This window comes from Octopus sinensis, linkage group LG6 (genome assembly GCF_006345805.1).
Source record: "Octopus sinensis linkage group LG6, ASM634580v1, whole genome shotgun sequence".
Taxonomy (NCBI): Eukaryota; Metazoa; Mollusca; class Cephalopoda; order Octopoda; family Octopodidae; genus Octopus; species Octopus sinensis.
The window spans coordinates 35,530,123-35,550,765 of record NC_043002.1 but is presented as its reverse complement, the minus strand read 5'-3'; the positions used below and the strand labels follow the sequence as shown (position 1 = coordinate 35,550,765).

Here is a 20,643-nt window from a genome sequence, read left to right as displayed (position 1 = left end):
TGGAGGAGGGGGAAGTGTTGGCGAGGCAAGTGGTTATTGAAACAGAGAGACAGAGACAGAGAGTGATATAGAGTGAGAGAGAGCCAGAGTTAGACTGGTCAAGGATAGAACACAAGAGAGAACAATATTCTTTTGGAATTTGGGGTAACATAATTTAATGAAACAGCAAATGCTGATAATAATAATAAAACAGAATTGAAAAATCTTAGAATTTTCGGTCAGCCAATCTGTGACAGAATTAGAGAAATAAGTGACAATGTGACAAACTTGAATAAATGAATAGGTGACGAATAGTAAATGCGCATGAAGGAACTTAAGTTTGTTTTAAGATAACATCAGTTTCGTCTGGTTAATCTCAAGACTGCCAGGAGTGGCTGTGTGGTAAGAAGCTTACTTCCCCACCACATGGTTCCGGATTCACTCCCACTGTATGGCACTTTAGAGAAGTGTCTTTTACTATAGCCTCGGGCCAACCAAAGCCTTGTGAGTGGATTTGGTAGATGTAAACTGAAAGAAGCCCATCATATATATACATGTATATATATATATATATATATATAATATTATTAGTGAATTGAAGAAATGGAGTTGAACGAAGATTGAACAGAAATCGTTTTATTGCATTCTACACGTGTTTCGAAAGGCACAATTTACCAAATTCCGATTGAATAAGGAGACCATATTGTGTCTTTCTCTTCAGGAAGAAATAGGAAATCCGTTGGAAAAAACAAAAACAGAACAGAGGCGGAACAAAACAAATCGAACGAGGCTCCTAAGAGCCCATGGCCAAACTGTTTATCAATGTATGTTGAAAAACTGGTGGTGGGTGCGTTGAAGGTTTTGACGGGTCAGGCAGCGGTCATTCCGGTGCTTAGATGTTCTTTGTGACCGAGACTAAAGTTCTGACTATTTAAAGAATATTAGGTGTATTATATGGGGCGAGACAAAATCTACTTAGAAACATGTGTGTGTGTGCTGTTCTATGTGTTCGTATGTGCATTTGATCACGTGGCCGTCAGTTGGTAAACAGCCCTACCCACTGGTCAGTTGGTAAACAGCCCTACCCACTGGTCAACCTTTGTTGCAACCTTTGTGTCTCCGAACTCTTCCATATATTGTTCGCCAGAGACCGGATGGTAAACGGACTTTTACAGTTGGCTTTTCGATGCCCCCACTGGCGGCGTTATACTTATCTTGCTTATAAATAAATAATACCTGCACCCGGTTACACTACTTATATGAAAATAGCCCTTGGAAATAAATTCTGAATAACCTTTAAGAGAAATATGATTAACCATTGCAAGGGGAATTACTCCTGGGAGACGAATGGGGGTTTGTCTTGACGACGGGGGGTTTCTTTGACAAGGCAGGTTTAGACGAACACACGCACACATAAAAAATTTCTTTCTGCCACCCGAGGGATTTTACAGCAGTGACCAGTGGGTAGGGCTGTTTACCAACTGACGGCCACGTGATCAAACGCACATACGAACACATAGAACAGCACACACACACATGTTTCTAAGTAGATTTTGTCTCGCCCCATATAATACACCTAATATTCTTTAAATAGTCAGAACTTTAGTCTCGGTCACAAAGAACATCTAAGCACCGGAATGACCGCTGCCTGACCCGTCAAAACCTTCAATGCACCCACCACCAGTTTTTCAACATACATTGATAAACAGTTTGGCCATGGGCTCTTAGGAGCCTCGTTCGATTTGTTTTGTTCCGCCTCTGTTCTGTTTTTGTTTTTTCCAACGGATTTCCTATTTCTTCCTGAAGAGAAAGACACAATATGGTCTCCTTATTCAATCGGAATTTGGTAAATTGTGCCTTTCGAAACACGTGTAGAATGCAATAAAACGATTTCTGTTCAATCTTCGTTCAACTCCATTTCTTCAATTCACGAATAATATTAAAATTCAATTATCCGCACCAACGCACGGTTGCAACACCATATGGTTGTACCTCCAACCGTGCTGTCTTCTGCTGTGATTTTTGCTACCAAGGTATCGGTTAAACTTTTGATTAATCTGCAACAAGATTATTCATCTTTCTATTTCACAAAATATATATATATATATATATATATGTATGCATGTATGTATGTTGGTGTGTTTACGTCCCTGTCACTTAGTGGTTCGGCAAAAAGAGAGTGATAGAATAAGTCCTGAGGTCAATTTATTTGACTAAAAGTGTTGCTCCAGCATGGCCGCAGTAAAATGACTGAAACAAGTAAAGGAGTAAAAGAGTATATATATATATACATATATATGTTTGGATTAACTTTATATATATATATATATATATATATATATATAATATATATATATATATTATATATATATATATATATATATAATATATATATATACATATATATTTATTAATGTTCCTATTTGCATGTTTCTTAGTTTTATCAAAGTTTATTTTAACCATATTACATGTGTTCAGTACTATGTTCTTATTATTCTTAATTTCATTAGGATATTTTGCCGTTGTAAATCTACTTCTACTATTATTTCTGGCGTGATCCCTATTGTTGTTTGGACAAAATCAAAAGCAAACTCGATGAACATTAATGGAATTTGTAGTTTTGTGGTACCAGTGCCGGTGGCACATACGAAAACCATCCGAACGTGGCTGTAGCCAGTACCGCATTGACTGGCCTCCATGCTGGTGGCACGTAAAAAACACCATCCGAGTGTGGCCGTTCGCCAGCCTCGTCTGGCACCTGTGTCGGTGGCACATAAAATCACCCACTACACTCTTGGAGTGGTTGGCGTTAGGAAGGGCATCCAGCTGTAGAAACACTGCCAGATCTGACTGGCCTGGTGCAGCCTCCGGGCTTCCCAGACCCCAGTTGAACCGTCCAACCCATGCTAGCATGGAAAGCGGACGTTAAACGATGATGATGATGATGATGATGATGATATATATATATATCTCTTATTATAAAAGGCAGATTTTATCTGCCTCCCTTTGTCTCTTATAGAAATCTACAATATAGGATTTCTTCAATTACAATTTACCTAGCATTTTTAAGAGTAGAATGCATCGGGTCGTGCCAGGTCCAGTTTTTCAAATTTCAACCCCAATTAAGCAAAATTTAGAGAAAACTCATTGTGATGTGTGAGTCAAGTGCTTTTCTTAGTGTGGGCTATAGCACACGCACACACACACAAAAAGGGAGCGATCTGATTCACTCACGCTATCACTCTAATTTCTACGACTTTCTCTTCGCAAGTTTGCAACGATTAAAGTGAAACTATTTCGATAAAACGAGAGAAGTGTACCTTAAACCACTACTAAAAAAAAAAAAAACACAGCAAACAGAAACAAATAAATACATAACGATTTACTCCTCACACAATTTCTTCAATTAGAGTTTACCCATGATTTTTCAAAGTACTTTCATTGGGTCATGCCATACAAAATTTCTTTCAATTTTACCCCCAATTAAGACAAAATTCGAGAAAACTCAATATTTTAACATTTCACTCCGAAAGCATTGATGTACATGTGTGCGTGCGTGAGTGTGTGTGTGTCATTCCTCACACACACGCATACACATACATATATGACAGTGACAAACACAAACGTTTCAAACAACTACATACAAACACGTGTGTGTTTGTTATTAGTTAAAAAGGCGCCAAAACACAACTCACTTCTCATTCCAACACATTTGCAAAGACACACGGACGGTCGAATTGCTATAACAATACAGAAAAGGTAAATTAGTTTTTATTTTACTTTCTGTCGTTAAATTTTGGTAGTATTAATTGGCGAGCCGAACTTGCAGTATGAAACAGTGTTTATGTATAAACAGACGACACTTATATATAGTTATTAATAAATGTATGCATCCGTTTAAAAGAAAAACCAAAAAATATTTTATTCTTTATAAATGTTGTGTTCAAAATAACATTTTCTTTTAAGAATGTGTATATAACAAATTATGTGTATATAACTACGTGGCTTATATCGTTATATATAAAAGTGAGGTTGTGTGTCTGTCTCCTACGATTTAGATTCCTAACTACTCCCACATTTTGCGGTGCAGTGTAACCAAAACCGGGTATCTTATAGTCGTGATTCATATCGAGCCCTTCTGGGTATTAGCGTGCGTCTACGATGAGTCTACGATTTAAAAAAAATTTACCATCATATTTTTCCATTTTAATGCATTTTTCGCTATTATATAAGGGAAGTAACTCTCTAAAAATATCTATGATGTGTCAACGATTTAAAAAAAATTTACCTTAATTTTTTTTCCATTTTTAATGCATTTTTTTGCTATTTTTTGGCTATAACTCTCTAAAAATGCTTATATAGTTATTTCCCTTACAAACCCGAGCAACGCCGGGCGATACTGCTAGTATATATATATATATATATATATATATATATATACTATATATATATATTATATATATATATATATATATAAAGTTATCTATAATATATATATATAATATATATATATAAGTTATCTATATATATATATATATATAATATATAAAGTTATCTATATATATATATATATATATATAAAGTTATCTATATATATATATATATATATATATATATATAAAGTTATCTATACATATATATATATATATATCTATATATATATATATAAAGTTATCTATATATATATATATATATATATATATATAATATATATATATATATATATAAAGTTATCTATCTATATATATATATATATATATAATATATATATAATATATATATATATATATATATATATATATAAATTTATATAAATAGGAATAAGATCGTTATTTAAATATCGATCTTATCAAGTGGCCAGGATGGGAATAAAAACCTCGTATTCCCCATCTCTTTCCAACCCCTTCCATCGTCAGATTCGGCCGGTATTAGTCCTTGCTCATCCCTTTATTCACCCGGCAACTCCCGTAATAGGCAACCTATCGCCATCGCCTCCCCTCCCCAGCCGAACCCCACCATCACTATTAACGTGCTACATCCAACTCCCGTCTCTACCTCCAGTGCTAACCTTTCCCCACTTCCCCGTTACAGCTAGCCTGCCTGCATCGCCTCCTGCACCTTATTCGAGTCCCACCACGAGTTAATGTCTGAATTCTAATTCTAATGCGAACCCCATTGATACTGCCACTTCAAGCTGTGTTTTCTGCACCCGTACAAGTCGTGTTTTCTGCACCCGTACAAGTCGCTATTTGAAGACCATCAAATGTCACTCGTGCAGTTTAAGTTGCCACAGGAGCTGCGTCGGCACTACTAAGGTTCAAACCGAAAGTTTTTGTGAGTGGACATGCAACCGATGTCACTTCAGCTCTGACATCCTTAGTAGGACAGAACCTAACTCTGAAATCCAGATCCCCGTTGAAGATTTTACCGCCGCCCTCCAGGGTTTGTCCAAGCTGAAGCTTGTCAATCGGATCCCTAAGGACGTTCGCATCTCTTTCGCCCGTATTCTCTCGAAACTGCCGAAGAACGTCTGCCTAACCAACAACACCTCGGATTGGCAGAAACTGTTCCAGTTCCTTTTGGTCTCCACATAACTGTAGTGGATGTGTGTGTGTATAAATAAATACATAAGTTGTTTCATGATTGAAAAGGGATTTATTTACACATCTTCCGCGCAGTAAGGAAGAATTCCCCACAACTTTATCACTTTTCTTAGCAAGCCTATCGGGAGTCCTCCTACGTCTCGTTTGGTGACCACCTCCTCCCTTCTGCCTCTGGAGTCTAACAGGGTGATACCCTTGGTCCTACCCTATTCGCATTGGGTATTGATGATGTTACCAAAATGGGTGCCGACTAGACTTAAATGTCTGGTACCTCGATGATGCTTGCTTGGAAATCCTTCCTGACAAGGCGCTTGCAACTGCGAGGATGATAATCGAGGAGCTTTGTCGTAGAGGTCTTAGCATTAACAGCTTCAAATGCGAGCTCTGGTTCCTGAACCACCCAGCTTCGCATGAGCAGACTACTAAACTATTTGTTGACCCTCCCCCTCAATCGCGATTCCCCCTTCATCAGCGTGGTGCTCCCTTGGAGCCCCAAATACTGACCTAGCTTTAGAGTCCATCTTTAGATAAAAAAAAATGGCTAACTTCGAACAACTTTTAAAAACCTTGGAGTAATTGAGCCCCACCAAGGATTTTTTTTTTATATACTTAGGAATTAGTAGTCAATTCCTAAACTACTGTATTTTCTGAGGGCTAGTCCCTTTTACAGATTCCTATCATCCTTCCAATACTTCAGGAAACTCGAATGCTTGGTCAATGTCAAACTCTTACCAGACTCCCACGACCAAGCTGCTTTGCCCAAACGGTTTGGAGGTCTAGGTCTGCGCAAGTGGTCGTTTTTATCTCTTCTTGTTTTTTTCCCTCCATCCACGCTTGCTCTCCTTTGGTAGGCAACATCCTCTCCTCTCCAACGTGGACTAATTCCAACAGGGAGATGGATGAAGCTCTATCACAGTAGAGAGAGCTGGGTTTGTCAGTTCCGGTTACAGTGGGGATAAGACGGAAACAGAGCATGGGACAATCTGCGTTCAGGTGTCACTTTCAACTCTCTCTTTTATCAATTTGATCAATTTTCAATGTGTCGCTTATCTTCAGCTAGTGTAAAATTCTCAGGGGATTGGATTGATGCCCTGCCTATGGCCAATATTGGAGGCGTACTCAATCTAGATGAACTCCGCATCTCCATCGCACTCAGAGTGAGAGCTGACGTTTGTAGGGGACTGAGGTGCCGATGTGGTAAGCCCCTCAGGTCTTCACGGTCTGTCTTCCCTCCTAAATGCTGGTCGCTTCGCTCGTCACACCGAGCTAAACCTCGCCAGTTCTGGATTATATCGATAGAAGTATGTACAGTGTTGATTTAAATTTTGCTATGGTGGATCGAATCCACTTCATGCATGCAAGATTTGCTACACACGAATCTTGCATGCATGAAGCAAATTCGATCCACCATAGTCAAATTTAAATCAACACTGCTACAACTACTTTACATAAATCACTTCGAAAGGAAATATAAAACGTCAAGTCGGGTTGAGTAGGATTTGACAAGGCAATTTGTCCAGCATTCACTGTCCTTAATATTTATGAATAATAAGTAAGGTGGCGAGTTGACAGAATCGTCAGTCTTTACGTTCTGAGTTCAAATTCCGCCAAGGTCGACTTTGTCTTTCATCCCTCGCGGTCGATAAAATAAGTACCAGTTGAGCACTGAGGTCGATACAATTGACTTACTCCATTCTCCGAAATTGCTGGTCTTGTGCTAAAATTTGAAACCAAAATTTATGAATAATAATAATCAACCTTATTTCTTGTCGGGTAGATATTCTGGATCTATCGACCCTGGCGGAACTTGAACCCGGAACGTAAAGAAGGTAAACTTAATTTGTTCATCGCTCCTGTCAGTCTATTGCTCTTTATTAAATTCAAACAGCTAGTTCGGTGGCAATTTTAGCCAATGACAATCGAGTATTTCTCTGTTGCCGAGCAGCTGTTCATTGATTGGTCAATATGATATTGCAGGGAAAATTAAAATTTTCAGTTACAGATGCTTGTTTGTGATTATTAGGAAACTTGAATAGAGGAAATAGTTTGGAATCTCTATTTTTTTTCACTCCGCATCATTTTTTAACTCTAAGAAATTAGAACCATCTCTTCAATTCTAGTGTCTTAACTTCATTTAGAAATTATTTTTTTTTTAGTATTTAGAAATGGAACCTAAATGGGAATTTGAATGTCCCCAGTTTGTTGATTTTACTCAAAATGTATCTGAAGATGAAGACAGCGATTCTTGGTTTGGTAAGTAAAACAATTATTTTACGACATCGATTAATATGTATTCTGCTTACTGTATTTTGCACACACATATGCGTATATATAACATTTATCAACAATATAGAAACCTGACCTGTTATTTTCATCATTTCAAATTTGTTATATGCAGATTATCCTTATTTCTTTGCTTCTAACTATATTTAACGGCGCATTTACGCATTAATAATGTCGCATTTTTGTAATGATAATTTTGTCACGTTAAATGTTTCTTTGGTGTTCATTTTTCTTTTTACTTATTTGAAACTCTTAAGACTCTGCAAGGATGAATTTCAAAAACTGGCAATTTTTTTTTTTTTTTACATCGTGTGTTAGTATTTCTAAAATCAAAATATTTTAGAAATTTATTATCACCAGTTTATCATGTAACTCGACTAATCACATCAAATGCTATTTTTCATAAAATATTATTTAAAGTAGCTACTATATATAATTATGTGTGTCTGTACTGCACATATATTTGAATAGATTATAATGGGATTCAAATGTAAAATTGTTTTACTAAATAAAGCTCCTCTACCCCATCTACAGAACAAATTTGTGTTTAAAATATTCACAAAATAGAAATATAATAGTATTCGGACAGAAATCCGAATAACTTGTATTGAAAATAATGAGATCGGTGGCCAGTGTTAGCCTACCGCGAACCTTGCACCATTATTACAGTTGATGGTTTGACGGTTACTGGGTCTGAACGAGATTTCACTTCAAACAACGCTGTAGAAATATTTCAACAAAAACTTATTGTAGTCGCCTTGTGGAATGTTTAGAATTTTATATCTCCGTTTAGCTATTCTTTTCTAAAGTATTGACTTATCTACATAAGTTAATATCCATTTTTTTTAAATGTGTTAACCCTCTTTCAACATTCGAATTTTCATTTAAATGATTATACTTTATTTTATACTTAATTCTGTTTGTTGAACATGAAATAAAAGTTGTATATTACAATTGTTCTGATAATAGTATTTTGAAATTTTCTACGCTATCTAGTAATTTGAAAGATACAGAGAAAGAATAAAAAGTATTCGTGGTGGGTACCTAAGCTAAAATCGTCTTAAGGAATGCAATATTTCGTGTTAGGGTGTAACTTCATTTCATAAATATACTCCTGTTTAACTTTTTAATTGCGATTGCAAACATTTTTTTGTAGTGTAATTACTAATTGGGCCTAGTGTCGGATCATGCATCTGACTGTAACTTTTCCGGATCTTCTTTTTTTCCTTCGAAAATTTATTGGGATTTCAAGATTTTAAAAATTAGATTACGATACATGACGAAAATTGTATTAAAGCCGGGACCTTTCGTCTTTATAGAGTTATGTACCGTCATCTTAAGACGACGGTAGGGTGTGAGGGTGTGAATTGAAGAGTTTGGCTACTATCTCTAGCCATGTCGAGCGACCGCGTATAGGCACCCTTCTTGGCCCCCCACTTAACTGATTCTATTGAAATGTGTATCTCCAGAGATGCATATTGAAACGCTTAATCTACTTACAAAACTGACAAAAATCGACGAAATCTTTATTTAATACAGTATCTGCAAATAATTGATTTTTACACGTTCCCCTTGACAGTTCAGAATTTTTGTTGCATTGGGTGTTCGTGGAGAAGAGGGTGAGTCCAACATTATGAGCTGTTGTAAGTTATGTCTATGTAATATATAATATGGGTCAGTTGAGATATGAATTTTATGTGTGGTGGGGTAATGCGTTTGTTAGAAACACCCTATCTTCCTGAAGTGTCATATTCCTAACTTTCATTCAATAATTAATCTGATTAATTAGTTAAATTGAATAGAAAATATGTGTAGTCCTAACTTTCTTGACTGGAACAACTTTGGTAATCACTACTAACTTCGAACTGAACGAAAAATGCTGACTATAGATTTGAGCCTGTTCCTTGAACTGGCAGATCTAAATACCTCTCTCAGAAACACAACTGGGTAATTGTTTAAATTATTAGAGGGATATATGAAGAGGAATTTCTTATTTAAGATTGTCAAATTTATGTTGGGTTTTGATAGTAGTTGAAAGACGTGAAATGTTAATATTTGTTTCTCTTAATGTTGCAGACGTTGATCACGAGGCCGACATAAATGACATCTCACTTTTCATGCCTGAAGGACAAAATGCTATCATAGCCCAAGCAATGCCAGTTGTTGTTGCCAAGCCAACCAAAAAGGAGCCTCCTGAAAATGTTACCAATGCTGATGGTAAAGCAAATACAGGTGAGTATCCTAAAACTCACATTTTCTTCACACATTTGCATTGTATTGTAACACTTTAGCTAGGTATATTAACTACTTGCTTTATTCCCCAACCCACCCTTTTTTTTTTTTTTACAAAAGCTGGTTCCACTTACAACTGTCATGGTTGAGTGGTTAGTGACAAAAAAATGGCATAACGCTATAAGATCAATTACTTTAATATAATACCATTTGTCCAAAGTAAGCAAGGTTAAAAAAGAACATTAAACTAGCAGAATTGTAAATCAACTTAGAAAACTGATATTTGCAAAGGACAATTAAGCTTTTATTCTGTTCAAAAGGAGCAAAAGTGACAAAATCTCAAAATATTAAAATTACAGAATTCATTACAGTGGGGTTCTTTAGCAGTATCGGGACAAACTCCGGCTATGTTTCCCTATTAGAACTAATAACCAACTCCTGGATATATTAAAGAATGTGTTGAAAGGTACCCAAATTATTTTTATAATTTTTCATTTCCTTGTATTATAGGTGTGTCTAGTAAAGATCAGTCTAACAATAAGCAGTCTCCGTTGAAGAATCGCTCAAATATATGTTCTTCTGTGGAAGAATTTAATCGCAAATTCAAGAACAAACCTGTTGCCTCTGTTGTTGGTAAAGAGAATCAAGCAAAGTAAGTGTTTAACTGTTCTGTGTTGGGTAGGGTCACTAATAACGACTGTTAATATTAACTGTTTCTTTGCAAAACCAAGGACTCAGATCTGACTAATTGAATATTTGAGGAGAGCCCATCATGGTTATGTATAACAGAAAAATACAGATTGGAAATAGGATAGAGCTTTGGAAAAATACTGTCTATAGAGCCTATATGTGTAACTGTTCAAATTACTAGTAATATCAACCAAATTTCCTTCAAAATGCATATTTTAATGTCCATACTGACATAGGTTAGAGAACTTGTTGAGACAGATTTTCTTGAATCAGATACTCTTATCAAGTATCACCTGTTTCCAAGTAAGGGTAATATTTCCCTTAGTCAAAGGACTAAGGGAAATATTACTTTACTTGGAAACAGGTGATACTTGATAAGAGCATCTGGTTCGTGAAAATCTGATCAGCTCAAAGGCCAGACACGCTTTTGCAACAAGTTGAAAACAAATGGCATTTGTGTGAACGGTGACCTTTCAGTTCAGTCCCACAGTGTGGTACTTTGGGCAAATGTCTTCAGCTATAGCTCTGGGCCAACCAAAGCCTTGTGAGTGGATTTGGTAGATGGAAATTAAAAGATATTGTCACATCTTCACACATGATAATTGTAAATGAGTATCACTGTGTTACAAGCATTCATTCCCAATGATCTGCATAAGCATGTCTGGCATGGGAAAATTCTTTGCTTGGAAACAGGAATGGCATCTGACAGTAAAAAAATCTCAGTAAACTCCATCTGACCCATACAAGCATGGAAAAGTGGATGTTAAAATAATTATAGCTTTCATTTACCAATTCCTCTTGGTAAGTCATTGGTCAGCTTCAGTCCAATGTAGAAGATACTTACCCACACTGTTACATGGTTTAGGGGTAACAAGCCCTAAATATGGTCATGAAGCAAACTTTTTAACTACACATTCAAGAAAGGATACTTGTTATATAGTCCTAGAGATAGCTTTCAAAAGAAAGCTGTTGCCTAAAACCCTTTGATCAGCCAAAACAGCAACTGAAAATGCACTTTAGAGGACAATTAGAATATGTAGTTAAAACATTGGTGCAATTACCTTGACTACCTAAATCTCAGGTACTTTAAGTGCAAGTAATCTGGCCAGGTTTTGTGTCTAAGGATAATCAGATATCCTTAGACACGATGTCTTAATGCACTGCTTTCAACTCTTTTCCTCTGCAACTCCTCCACTCCTACCACTTGTGTTGAAGAGTCTGAAAACAAGGGCGCTGCTTTTTGAACTCTAGCTAAGCAATAAAAAAAAAAATTAGCACAAAGTTTGGAAGGAAGCTCTAGTGGAAGGCAATATAACTGTCATCAACTTTTCTGCCTAAATTTGTAAACCTATATTAACAGCCTAGAGTAATGTATAAATCTCCGGGCCGTGACTGCTGAGAACATGCGTAAGCTCACGAGAAATGAAGCCAGTATGCTCCGATGGATGTGTAATGTCAGTGTGCATGCTCGACAGAGCGTTAGTACCCTGAGAGAAATGTTGGACCTAAGGAGCATCAGTTGTGGTGTGCAAGAGAGACGATTGCGCTGGTATGGTCATGTGGCGAGAATGGATGAAGATAGGTGTGTGAAAAAGTGCCAATCCCTAGCAGTGGAGGGAACCCGTGGAAGAGGTAGACCCAGGAAAACTTGGGACGAGGTGGTGAAGCACGACCTTCGAACTTTAGGTCTCACTGAGGAAATGACCAGCGACCGAGACCTTTGGAAATATGCTGTGCGTGAGAAGACCAAGCAGGACAAGTGAGTCCAGCCCACTTATGCATGCCTTTCCTCCCTTGGACACACAAAGACCTGTTGAGGCAAGCGAAGTCGATATCGAACCTCATCCGACGACAGGCACCTATGCTTGCGAAGACCTGTTGGGGCAAGTGAAATTGGAATCGAAATTAAACCAATCCTATGACTGGCACCCGGCAGATGCCAGGATCCCTGGACTGGAGATACATAAAAAGCACTATCCGAATCGTGGCTGATGCCAGCGCTGCCTCGACTGGCTTCTGTGTTGGTGGCACGTAAAAAGCACCATCCGAATCGTGGCCGAAGCCAGTGCCGCCTCGACTGGCTTCCGTGCAGGTGGCACGTAAAATGCACCAATCCAACCGTGGCCAATGCCAGCCTCGCCTGGCACCGGTGCAGGTGGCACGTAAAAAGCACACACTACACTCACGGAGTGGTTGGCGTTAGGAAGGGCATCCAGCTGTAGAAACATTGCCAGATAAGACCGGAGCCTGGTGCAGCCTTCTGGCTTCCCAGATCCCCAGTCGAACCGTCCAACCCATGCTAGCATGGAGAACGGACGTTAAACGATGATGATGATGAAATACCTAGAGCTTAGCTTTCATAGAAATTTTTTTTCTGACTATTTAAATTTATTTTACTTTTGTTTGTAGTAAAGGACCACGAAGGGTTTTGAGAAACCCTCAGCCAGATTCAGAGCAACCTACTGTAGGGATCTTTAAGTCATCAAAGTAAGTATTTTATGGTATAATTATATCATGTGAACTGCAGACATGTTGTTAGTTTGCTTCATATGGTTCTGGGTTCAACCCTATTGTATGGCATATTGGGTGTCTTACTATATTCCTGGGCTCACATGCCTTGTGGGTAGAATTTGGTTGAGAGAAACAGGAACCTGACTTTGCGTCTTTTGCTGGTGTGTATTGGTGAGAAAACCTCTCAAAACACCTGGTGCTACTGAATAAAAAACATTGAGTGTCCTTTATTCCTTGATGAGTTGCTTAGACAATCCCTAAGCAATTTCTTGCTTATTAGAAATGCAGTGATCCAATGATTGGCCCATTTTAACTTCAAGTCAATGACACTTGTTCACCAAATGCAATTATATTAATGGGTGATGCAGAGAAAATGCATGCCTTTACCCTTTACTTTCCCAAATGTCTTGGTTGTCTATGCTACAGGTGGCATCAGACTGTGAAGAGAAACTGGGAATATGAATGGCTCATTATTTAGGGTGTTCAAATATTAAAATTTTATTTCTATTGGATTTCAATAAATTTGCATTTCCAAATACTTGATAAGCTTTGTGAATAATTTTGATGCTATTCATCATTATCTTTTATGCCTCCTTTTCTATGCTGGTTTGATTTGGATGGAGTGTTGCAGCCCCAAGCTCTTATTTGGAATTAATTCTTTCTCAGATGGGTCATATTTCATTTTTGGTATGGTTTCTATGGCAGGATGCTCTTTTCTTCAGCAACCACTTCACAATATTTTGTACATTTTGTGATAGCACTAGGGTTTGTTTGGTTTCTAGTGAGACTTTGTTCTATGTTGTTGCTTTTTTATTGACCAACACCATATTAGTTGATTTTTCTCCACCAAGACTTAGGATGGGTCCCCTCTTCTCTGTGTTGTCTCTGGAGAGTGGTCAGAGTGAAATGAACAAGAATGGCAATGAAAGGAATGAGAAAGGGATTATAGAAGAGATATTGTGATGATAAAGGAATGATAGAAAAGAGTGATAGATGAGTAACAGAGAGAGGGATAGCAGTAGACTAATAAGATGGTTAGTAGCAAGGTAGATGTTTTAATTTTTATTTATTTTTTCATTTTTAAAGAAAAGAATCAGAGCCACAACCTAACAAATCTGACCAACCAGAAGGAAATAATCACCAAAGAAGTCTTAGTAAAGATGCTAATTCCAAGATTGATCCAGTATGTTCTACAAATAAAAAAACAAATCAAAGTATGTCAAAACTCAGAGAAAGTAAATCTGGATCTACAGAGAAACTAAACAAAAGTAATCTGAGACGTTCAATCTCTTCAAGCAGTATCAACAAAGTAGCGCCTAAAGATAAATTTCAATTCAGGCGTTCAGGTTCCTTGGATAAGCTGGCTGTCAAGAACACGGCTCCAAAGTTAAAAGAAAACCTTCTCAGGTCAGTAGGGTTTGTTTTGTTTGTGTATTTCTAGTATCCTTGCCACCTCAGAACTACCTTTGTAATTTTTCAAGAGATGGATTTGACGAGAAAGCTAGTTGCGTGTTAAGGCTGAATCAGACCCAAACACTACAATAATAGGTAGATGTTTGCTGTAGACTATATTAATTGATCAGCTACTTTGTTTGCAGGAATAGATAAGAAAAATTCCAGTTATTTGTTTGAGTTAAAGAGAAATACCAGTTATTCGTTTGAGTTAAAGAGAAATACCAGTTATTTGTTTGAGTTAAAGAGAAATACCAGTTATTCGTTTGAGATAGAGAAATACCAGTTATTTGTTGAGCCTAATGGTCAAACTATAAATACTCGGTTTGCATTCTTATTCTATAGGTTGGTTTCATAAGTGATAAAACTAGTTATGGACATTGTTACATTCTACAAATTCCTTACTTTGTATTGGTATATTTATATAAACAATAGTGGTAAAGGGAAGATATATTGAGCTACATTTGCTGGGATCAAGGCAGCATTTATGTGATTGCTTGATCTGCTAAAAATTTCGAATTTCCTTTGTGTCACTCTTAAAGAGAAGACACATTAGATCATGTAGTCAGAAGAGATAACTTGATCATAACTGGAACCCCTTTTAATCATAAGTTTCAATTGATACTGACTTGTGACAGAACAACAATGATCTTGAGTTCATATCTTATAAAAATGTCAATGCTAATCCTTTTTTCCTTGTTCACCTTATGAAAACTTAAAATCAACATTAGCTATATGCTCCCAACCCTAACTTCAAAGTGATGTAATTGTGGTGTAATAATTTCTTTAATAATTTTATTGCATTAAAATAATTCAAATTAGATGGTAATAATTTTTAAACGTTGATCCTTGATTTATTCCTTTCAAAATTGTCTTTGGTCCTAGAGTTTTCTTTCTTTGTATGCCTGTAGCTGTTTTGGTAAACATCTTATTAAAACTTAAATTTTTAAAGTAATACCATCTTAACATCTGAAGTTGAATATTTAAACATGTTTGTCTGGTCAACTGTAAAAACCACCAAATTATATTTTATGTCAATGAATAGAATAAGCATAAGGTGTCTTGTGTGACATGGGTGTACAAAATGGTTGACTACTGGTGCATGACATTGATAAAAACTTTGTTTTATCTTTCTTCCTATTATAGAACATCTAAACCCATGACTTATGAGGAAATTGAACGACAACAGATGGAAATCGCACGAAATAAGGCTTTGGAAGCTAAGAAAATGGCTGCAGAATCACTGAAAAGAGTGAAGAATTCCAAGGGATATCAGCCTATTACCTCCAACAAAAAATTGACAGTTGCAAAAGAATTTCAGTTCAGCTCTGATAAACGACTCCGTAGTCACTCAGTTGACAATGTAAAATCTCCAATTACAGAATTGTCTCAGATCTTGCGCAAAGAAGACAAAAGTTGCGTAAGTGACATTTCAGTCCCTTCTGGATAGGTTTATATTTTATTCTTTTAATGGTTTCAGTCATGTTGTTATATGGGAAAAGGTTCTCATTGAAGATGAAAGGAAGGGTCTATAGGAGTTGCATGAGGACTGCAATGCTGTGTGGTAGTGAGACATGGTGTCTAAAGGAGAGAGAGAGAGATGGCAATTTTGAGAAGGACCAAAAGAGCAATTGTGAGAGAAATATGTGGAGTGAAGCTGTTTAAGAGGTAGACTGAGGATTTGATGGGGATGCTGGGGTTGGAGGAATCAGAATGGCTGGCAAGGGTGACAGGAGTGCAGTGGTATGAACATGTTCTGAGGGGGGTGCTTGAGTTTGAGGCAAATGAACTGAGAAAGTGAGGTAGACTGAGGAAAACATGGACGAGGAGATGGGGACGACACCTAAAACAGGGTGAGATGGTGTGAGGGCAGTTGCTATGGCATTGAGGTAGATCCAGCCACCCCCGTTAACGGGGACAAAACCTGTATTTAAAACACTGGGTGACATAAGGAACACTACAAAGATTTTAGTTGATCAAATTGGCTCCAGTACTTTCTCAGTTCGTATTTGTTAAACCTTGTAACACAGCATAAACAGCAGCTTTTAGACTAGTGCAACATAGACTTGGGATATATGCACACAATTTATTTTGTGATCTTATGACTATTATTGCTGCTCCAGTTTACTTCAGTGAAAAAGGATGCACTCCTATTGCATTGGATACTTAGCATTAAAGACATCTGGCTTTCAAAACAATTAAGCATTTAATGCAGAAAATGTTTTTCTTTTTTAAAAAAGTTCCAGCAAATAGCTGTGTAAGAAGGCATTCATAGAATATTATTCTAAAAGCATTAGAAATTTAGATAAGATATTGCAGTAGTTTAAGTATCATAAAATACTTGGCGATATTTGGTTAAATTTTTATATTGTAGTCAAACTACTGCTTGTATAAGTGTACATATGTTAGATAAGTTTGTCTGCCTGCCAAATTTGTGGCTTTGTGACAATGTCAGAACTGATATAGCTAACTATACTGTGTTAAATTGTATGTAATGATGGAAAAAGTTGAAACTAGTTCTTTGGAATTAATCATTTCATGTCTGCTTTATCACAATAGCACAAATTGGACTGGTCTTTTCTTTTTGTCAGGGAGAAAGCAGTACTCACAACCCTTTGCAAGGTCATGAGTACTACTTCTTCCGAGACTAGTAGGAGGAGGAAGAAGGTATTCTCAAACTAGAAACCTGTTTCAGATACTTATATGATTTTGCTAAAGGTATCCAAGGTGGTGGTGGTATTAAACTGAGCAATAGATAGATACCACCCAGATTGAGCTTTGAACTCAGAATGCAAGGAACAGGAACAATTACTGTAAGGGATCTCCTCTGATATTCTTACAGTTCTGTCAGTTCACTACCTTGAACTGTTATTTTTTATGGACTCCTAACAGGATGACTGGCAAAGTTGTCCTGAGTGGGATTTGAACTCAACACAGTGTTGTAACAAATACCATATCATTCTCATATAATTGCCAAATTGCCACATCTTGTCATTTTTGTGGTTGGATGTCTTTGTCACCAAGCATGAACTGGTTGCATTTCATTTCACTGGAACTAGAAGCTATGGTAGGGATACAGGGTAGCATTAATACTTTGTATTTGATTTTTATTCAGTTTTTGATGGGATGCTTGTATTACAATTTGCAGAGGTCCATGTTTCTTCTTTTTGCAACTGGATGTCCTTCCTATCACCAATCACTTTGCATAATCAAAGTAGGACTGTCATTCTTTAATTAGGTTGAACCCTTGATCTATGATATGCATTACTCATGTCAGACCCCACCCCAGAGCATGGCAGCTGTTTAAATTTTTGGCAACCATATTTCTATGTAGTATACTGTCCATTATTTTGGAAGTACAGATTTTTGGATTTAGTAAAAAAAAAAAAAAGCCATTAAATTGGCTTTTGTCATTTTTTTCATAAAAATTTTTTTTTTTTATTTATACACTTGAAAATTTTAGGGACCTAAAGTGATGTCAAGAGTTAAATGATAATAATTCCAGGCACCTGTAGACCATTTGGGAGTGATGCATATGACTGTTGCACACTGTGTGTGTTGGTAATGCCATGTGGTTAAGATTTTGTCTTTGAAACCACATGGTCCTGAGTTCAGTCCCATCCCATGGCACACTGAATAGTTTTTCTATTAAGTTCGATGCATGTATAGTGTTTATTTTACTGATGTATCAAATTGCATCTCTATGAAACTAAAACTGTAGACAGATAATGATAAAGTACCACATACAAATAATAGGATTGATGTATTCCTCTAGACAAGTTCCAGTCTGACTGAAGCAAATGAAAAGAGTATATTTTTTTTCTGTCTTGCAGCCAGCATCAAAGATGCCAACAAGGACAGTTGTTCAACCTTTTAAGTTTAGTGAAATGAATCACAAGACTACAGCCACTAATATCAAATTTCAGTCAGTAGCAGAACAAATTAATAACTTCTCTAGGAAAACTCCAGATCGCTATAGGTCTCATACAAAAGGTATTTGAAATTTTTTTGTAACTTTATTTCTATCTTCAATTCCATTCTGTAAGATAATTGGTTTGATTAAATATTTACACTTGCACACTGTTACAGCTGCATGACCATTTTAACTGCTAACTACTTACCATATTTTGTAGGATGGTAGATGTTGCATTGTGGAAGACCCACCCTGATTTTGGGAATGTAATTCTTGAAAATTTTATTCTTACCCATGCCCACCCACATGATTGGACATTGGTACACAGCACTATACTCTTTGGTTTAAGTGTCTTGTGATTATTCATGTGATACATTATGAAGATTGTACCACACCTGCTACTGCTGGTCATCTAGCAGCACTCAACAGTAACTGCCAGGTACTGCTCAATGTGTGGACAGGCCTTAAGTGGTACCAATCATCTATGTCATATCAATTTTTAATAGAGAATCTCTTAAAGAAGTTAAAATCATTATTCTAACATGTCTGTTCAATGTATCTAACAGGCTATGGTGGTAGATACAATTCAACTTGCATCAAGGATGTTGTATTTAATTTTCAAGTGTTTCCTTTTTCCTTTTACAAAAGTGTTTTCATGCTGCAAAATAAATACAATAAATGTGAAACACTAATTGAACTGATGTCCACCCATGGACTCAGAGGTAGACTTTGTTATATGCCTTTCTTTACAATGGTTAAGGAAACAATTTGATTTAAAATCCAATTTTGATTTCAGATTTTTTTTAAGTATCTTTTCATCTATCAACTCAATTTTCAAATTTATACTTATTGCTGATAAATTGAATTATCATCACTAGATAGTTACTTTTGAAAGAAACATATTTGAAAGCTGGGTGTGGAAATTTTTTTTACCTTACTATAACACAGTAAATTTATCTTTACATTAATCATGTCATATGTAACAACTTTTCCACTGAAACTGGAGAATTTAAATGTGTAACACACACACACACAATTTGCATGTAATGTGCGTCCATGGAAAACGGACGCTAAACGATGATGATGATGATGATGATGATGATGCTGATAAATTGAATTATCATCACTAGATAGTTACTTTTGAAAGAAACATATTTGAAAGCTGGGTGTGGAAATTTTTTTACCTTACTATAACACAGTAAATTTATCTTTACATTAATCATGTCATATGTAACAACTTTTCCACTGAAACTGGAGAATTTAAATGTGTAACACACACACACACACAATTTGCATGTAATGTGACCTTGTATCTCCCCTACCACAGGACACCTATTCCTCAAGCCTTTCCTAATCTGGCATCAAGCTGCCTTTCCTCTCTTCCACAGTCCCATTCAGTTGAAAGGCTTTTTCGTCTTGTGAGTTGCAAGCCAACTTCACTAGTGTCAAACCATTCTACCCATGCTAGCATGGGAGACAGTTATCAGATGATGACTTGAAATTATTAGCAATGCTATATATATATATATATATATTCATTCATAACTATTGATTCACTTCTTGAACATTCAATACACACTAAAGATGGTGGATTTGTTGATTTTTTTTTTTTTTTATTTTTTATTTTATTAATTTTTAACAAAGCTTCATCACTGAATTTATTCAGTCATAATGAAAGTATCCAAGTATTCCTTAGAAACTTGTAGCCTTAACCTAATCCTCAGACAGAATCAGTACAACAAATAAAACTGGGCTCTTGGATTAAATGTAGGGTCCTTATGAAAATTTGAACTCAATTACACTGATGGGACTTGATTTGCCTTGTGACTATGGTAGAAGTTAGTTTCTCAAGGTGTACCACACAGTGGGATTGACCCTGGAACATTGTTATTGCAAGTAAAATCAACACCCCCACAGCCATGTATTCACATTTTTTTTCTCTATTGATTCAAAGCTGCTAATGAAGATTTTTTATTCTTG

The 20,643-nt window shown here is 36.4% G+C and overlaps 1 protein-coding gene across 2 annotated transcripts in view; it reads left to right on the top strand.

Annotated features, from left to right (window-relative positions):
• Positions 1-7,584: 7,584 nt before the first annotated feature.
• Positions 7,585-20,643, top strand: part of LOC115212935 (targeting protein for Xklp2-like) — a 32,058-nt gene continuing 18,999 nt past the window's right edge. The window contains exons 1-7 of one of the 2 annotated variants that reach the window (XM_029781775.2): positions 7,585-7,835; positions 9,942-10,097; positions 10,608-10,749; positions 13,197-13,274; positions 14,385-14,705; positions 15,897-16,170; positions 18,584-18,743. In XM_029781775.2, the coding sequence (XP_029637635.1) occupies positions 7,748-7,835; positions 9,942-10,097; positions 10,608-10,749; positions 13,197-13,274; positions 14,385-14,705; positions 15,897-16,170; positions 18,584-18,743 (1,219 nt within the window). In that variant the 5' untranslated portion in view covers positions 7,585-7,747. The remainder of the gene's footprint in view (positions 7,836-9,941; positions 10,098-10,607; positions 10,750-13,196; positions 13,275-14,384; positions 14,706-15,896; positions 16,171-18,583; positions 18,744-20,643) is intronic. The other variant, XM_029781778.2, reaches the window with a different exon arrangement.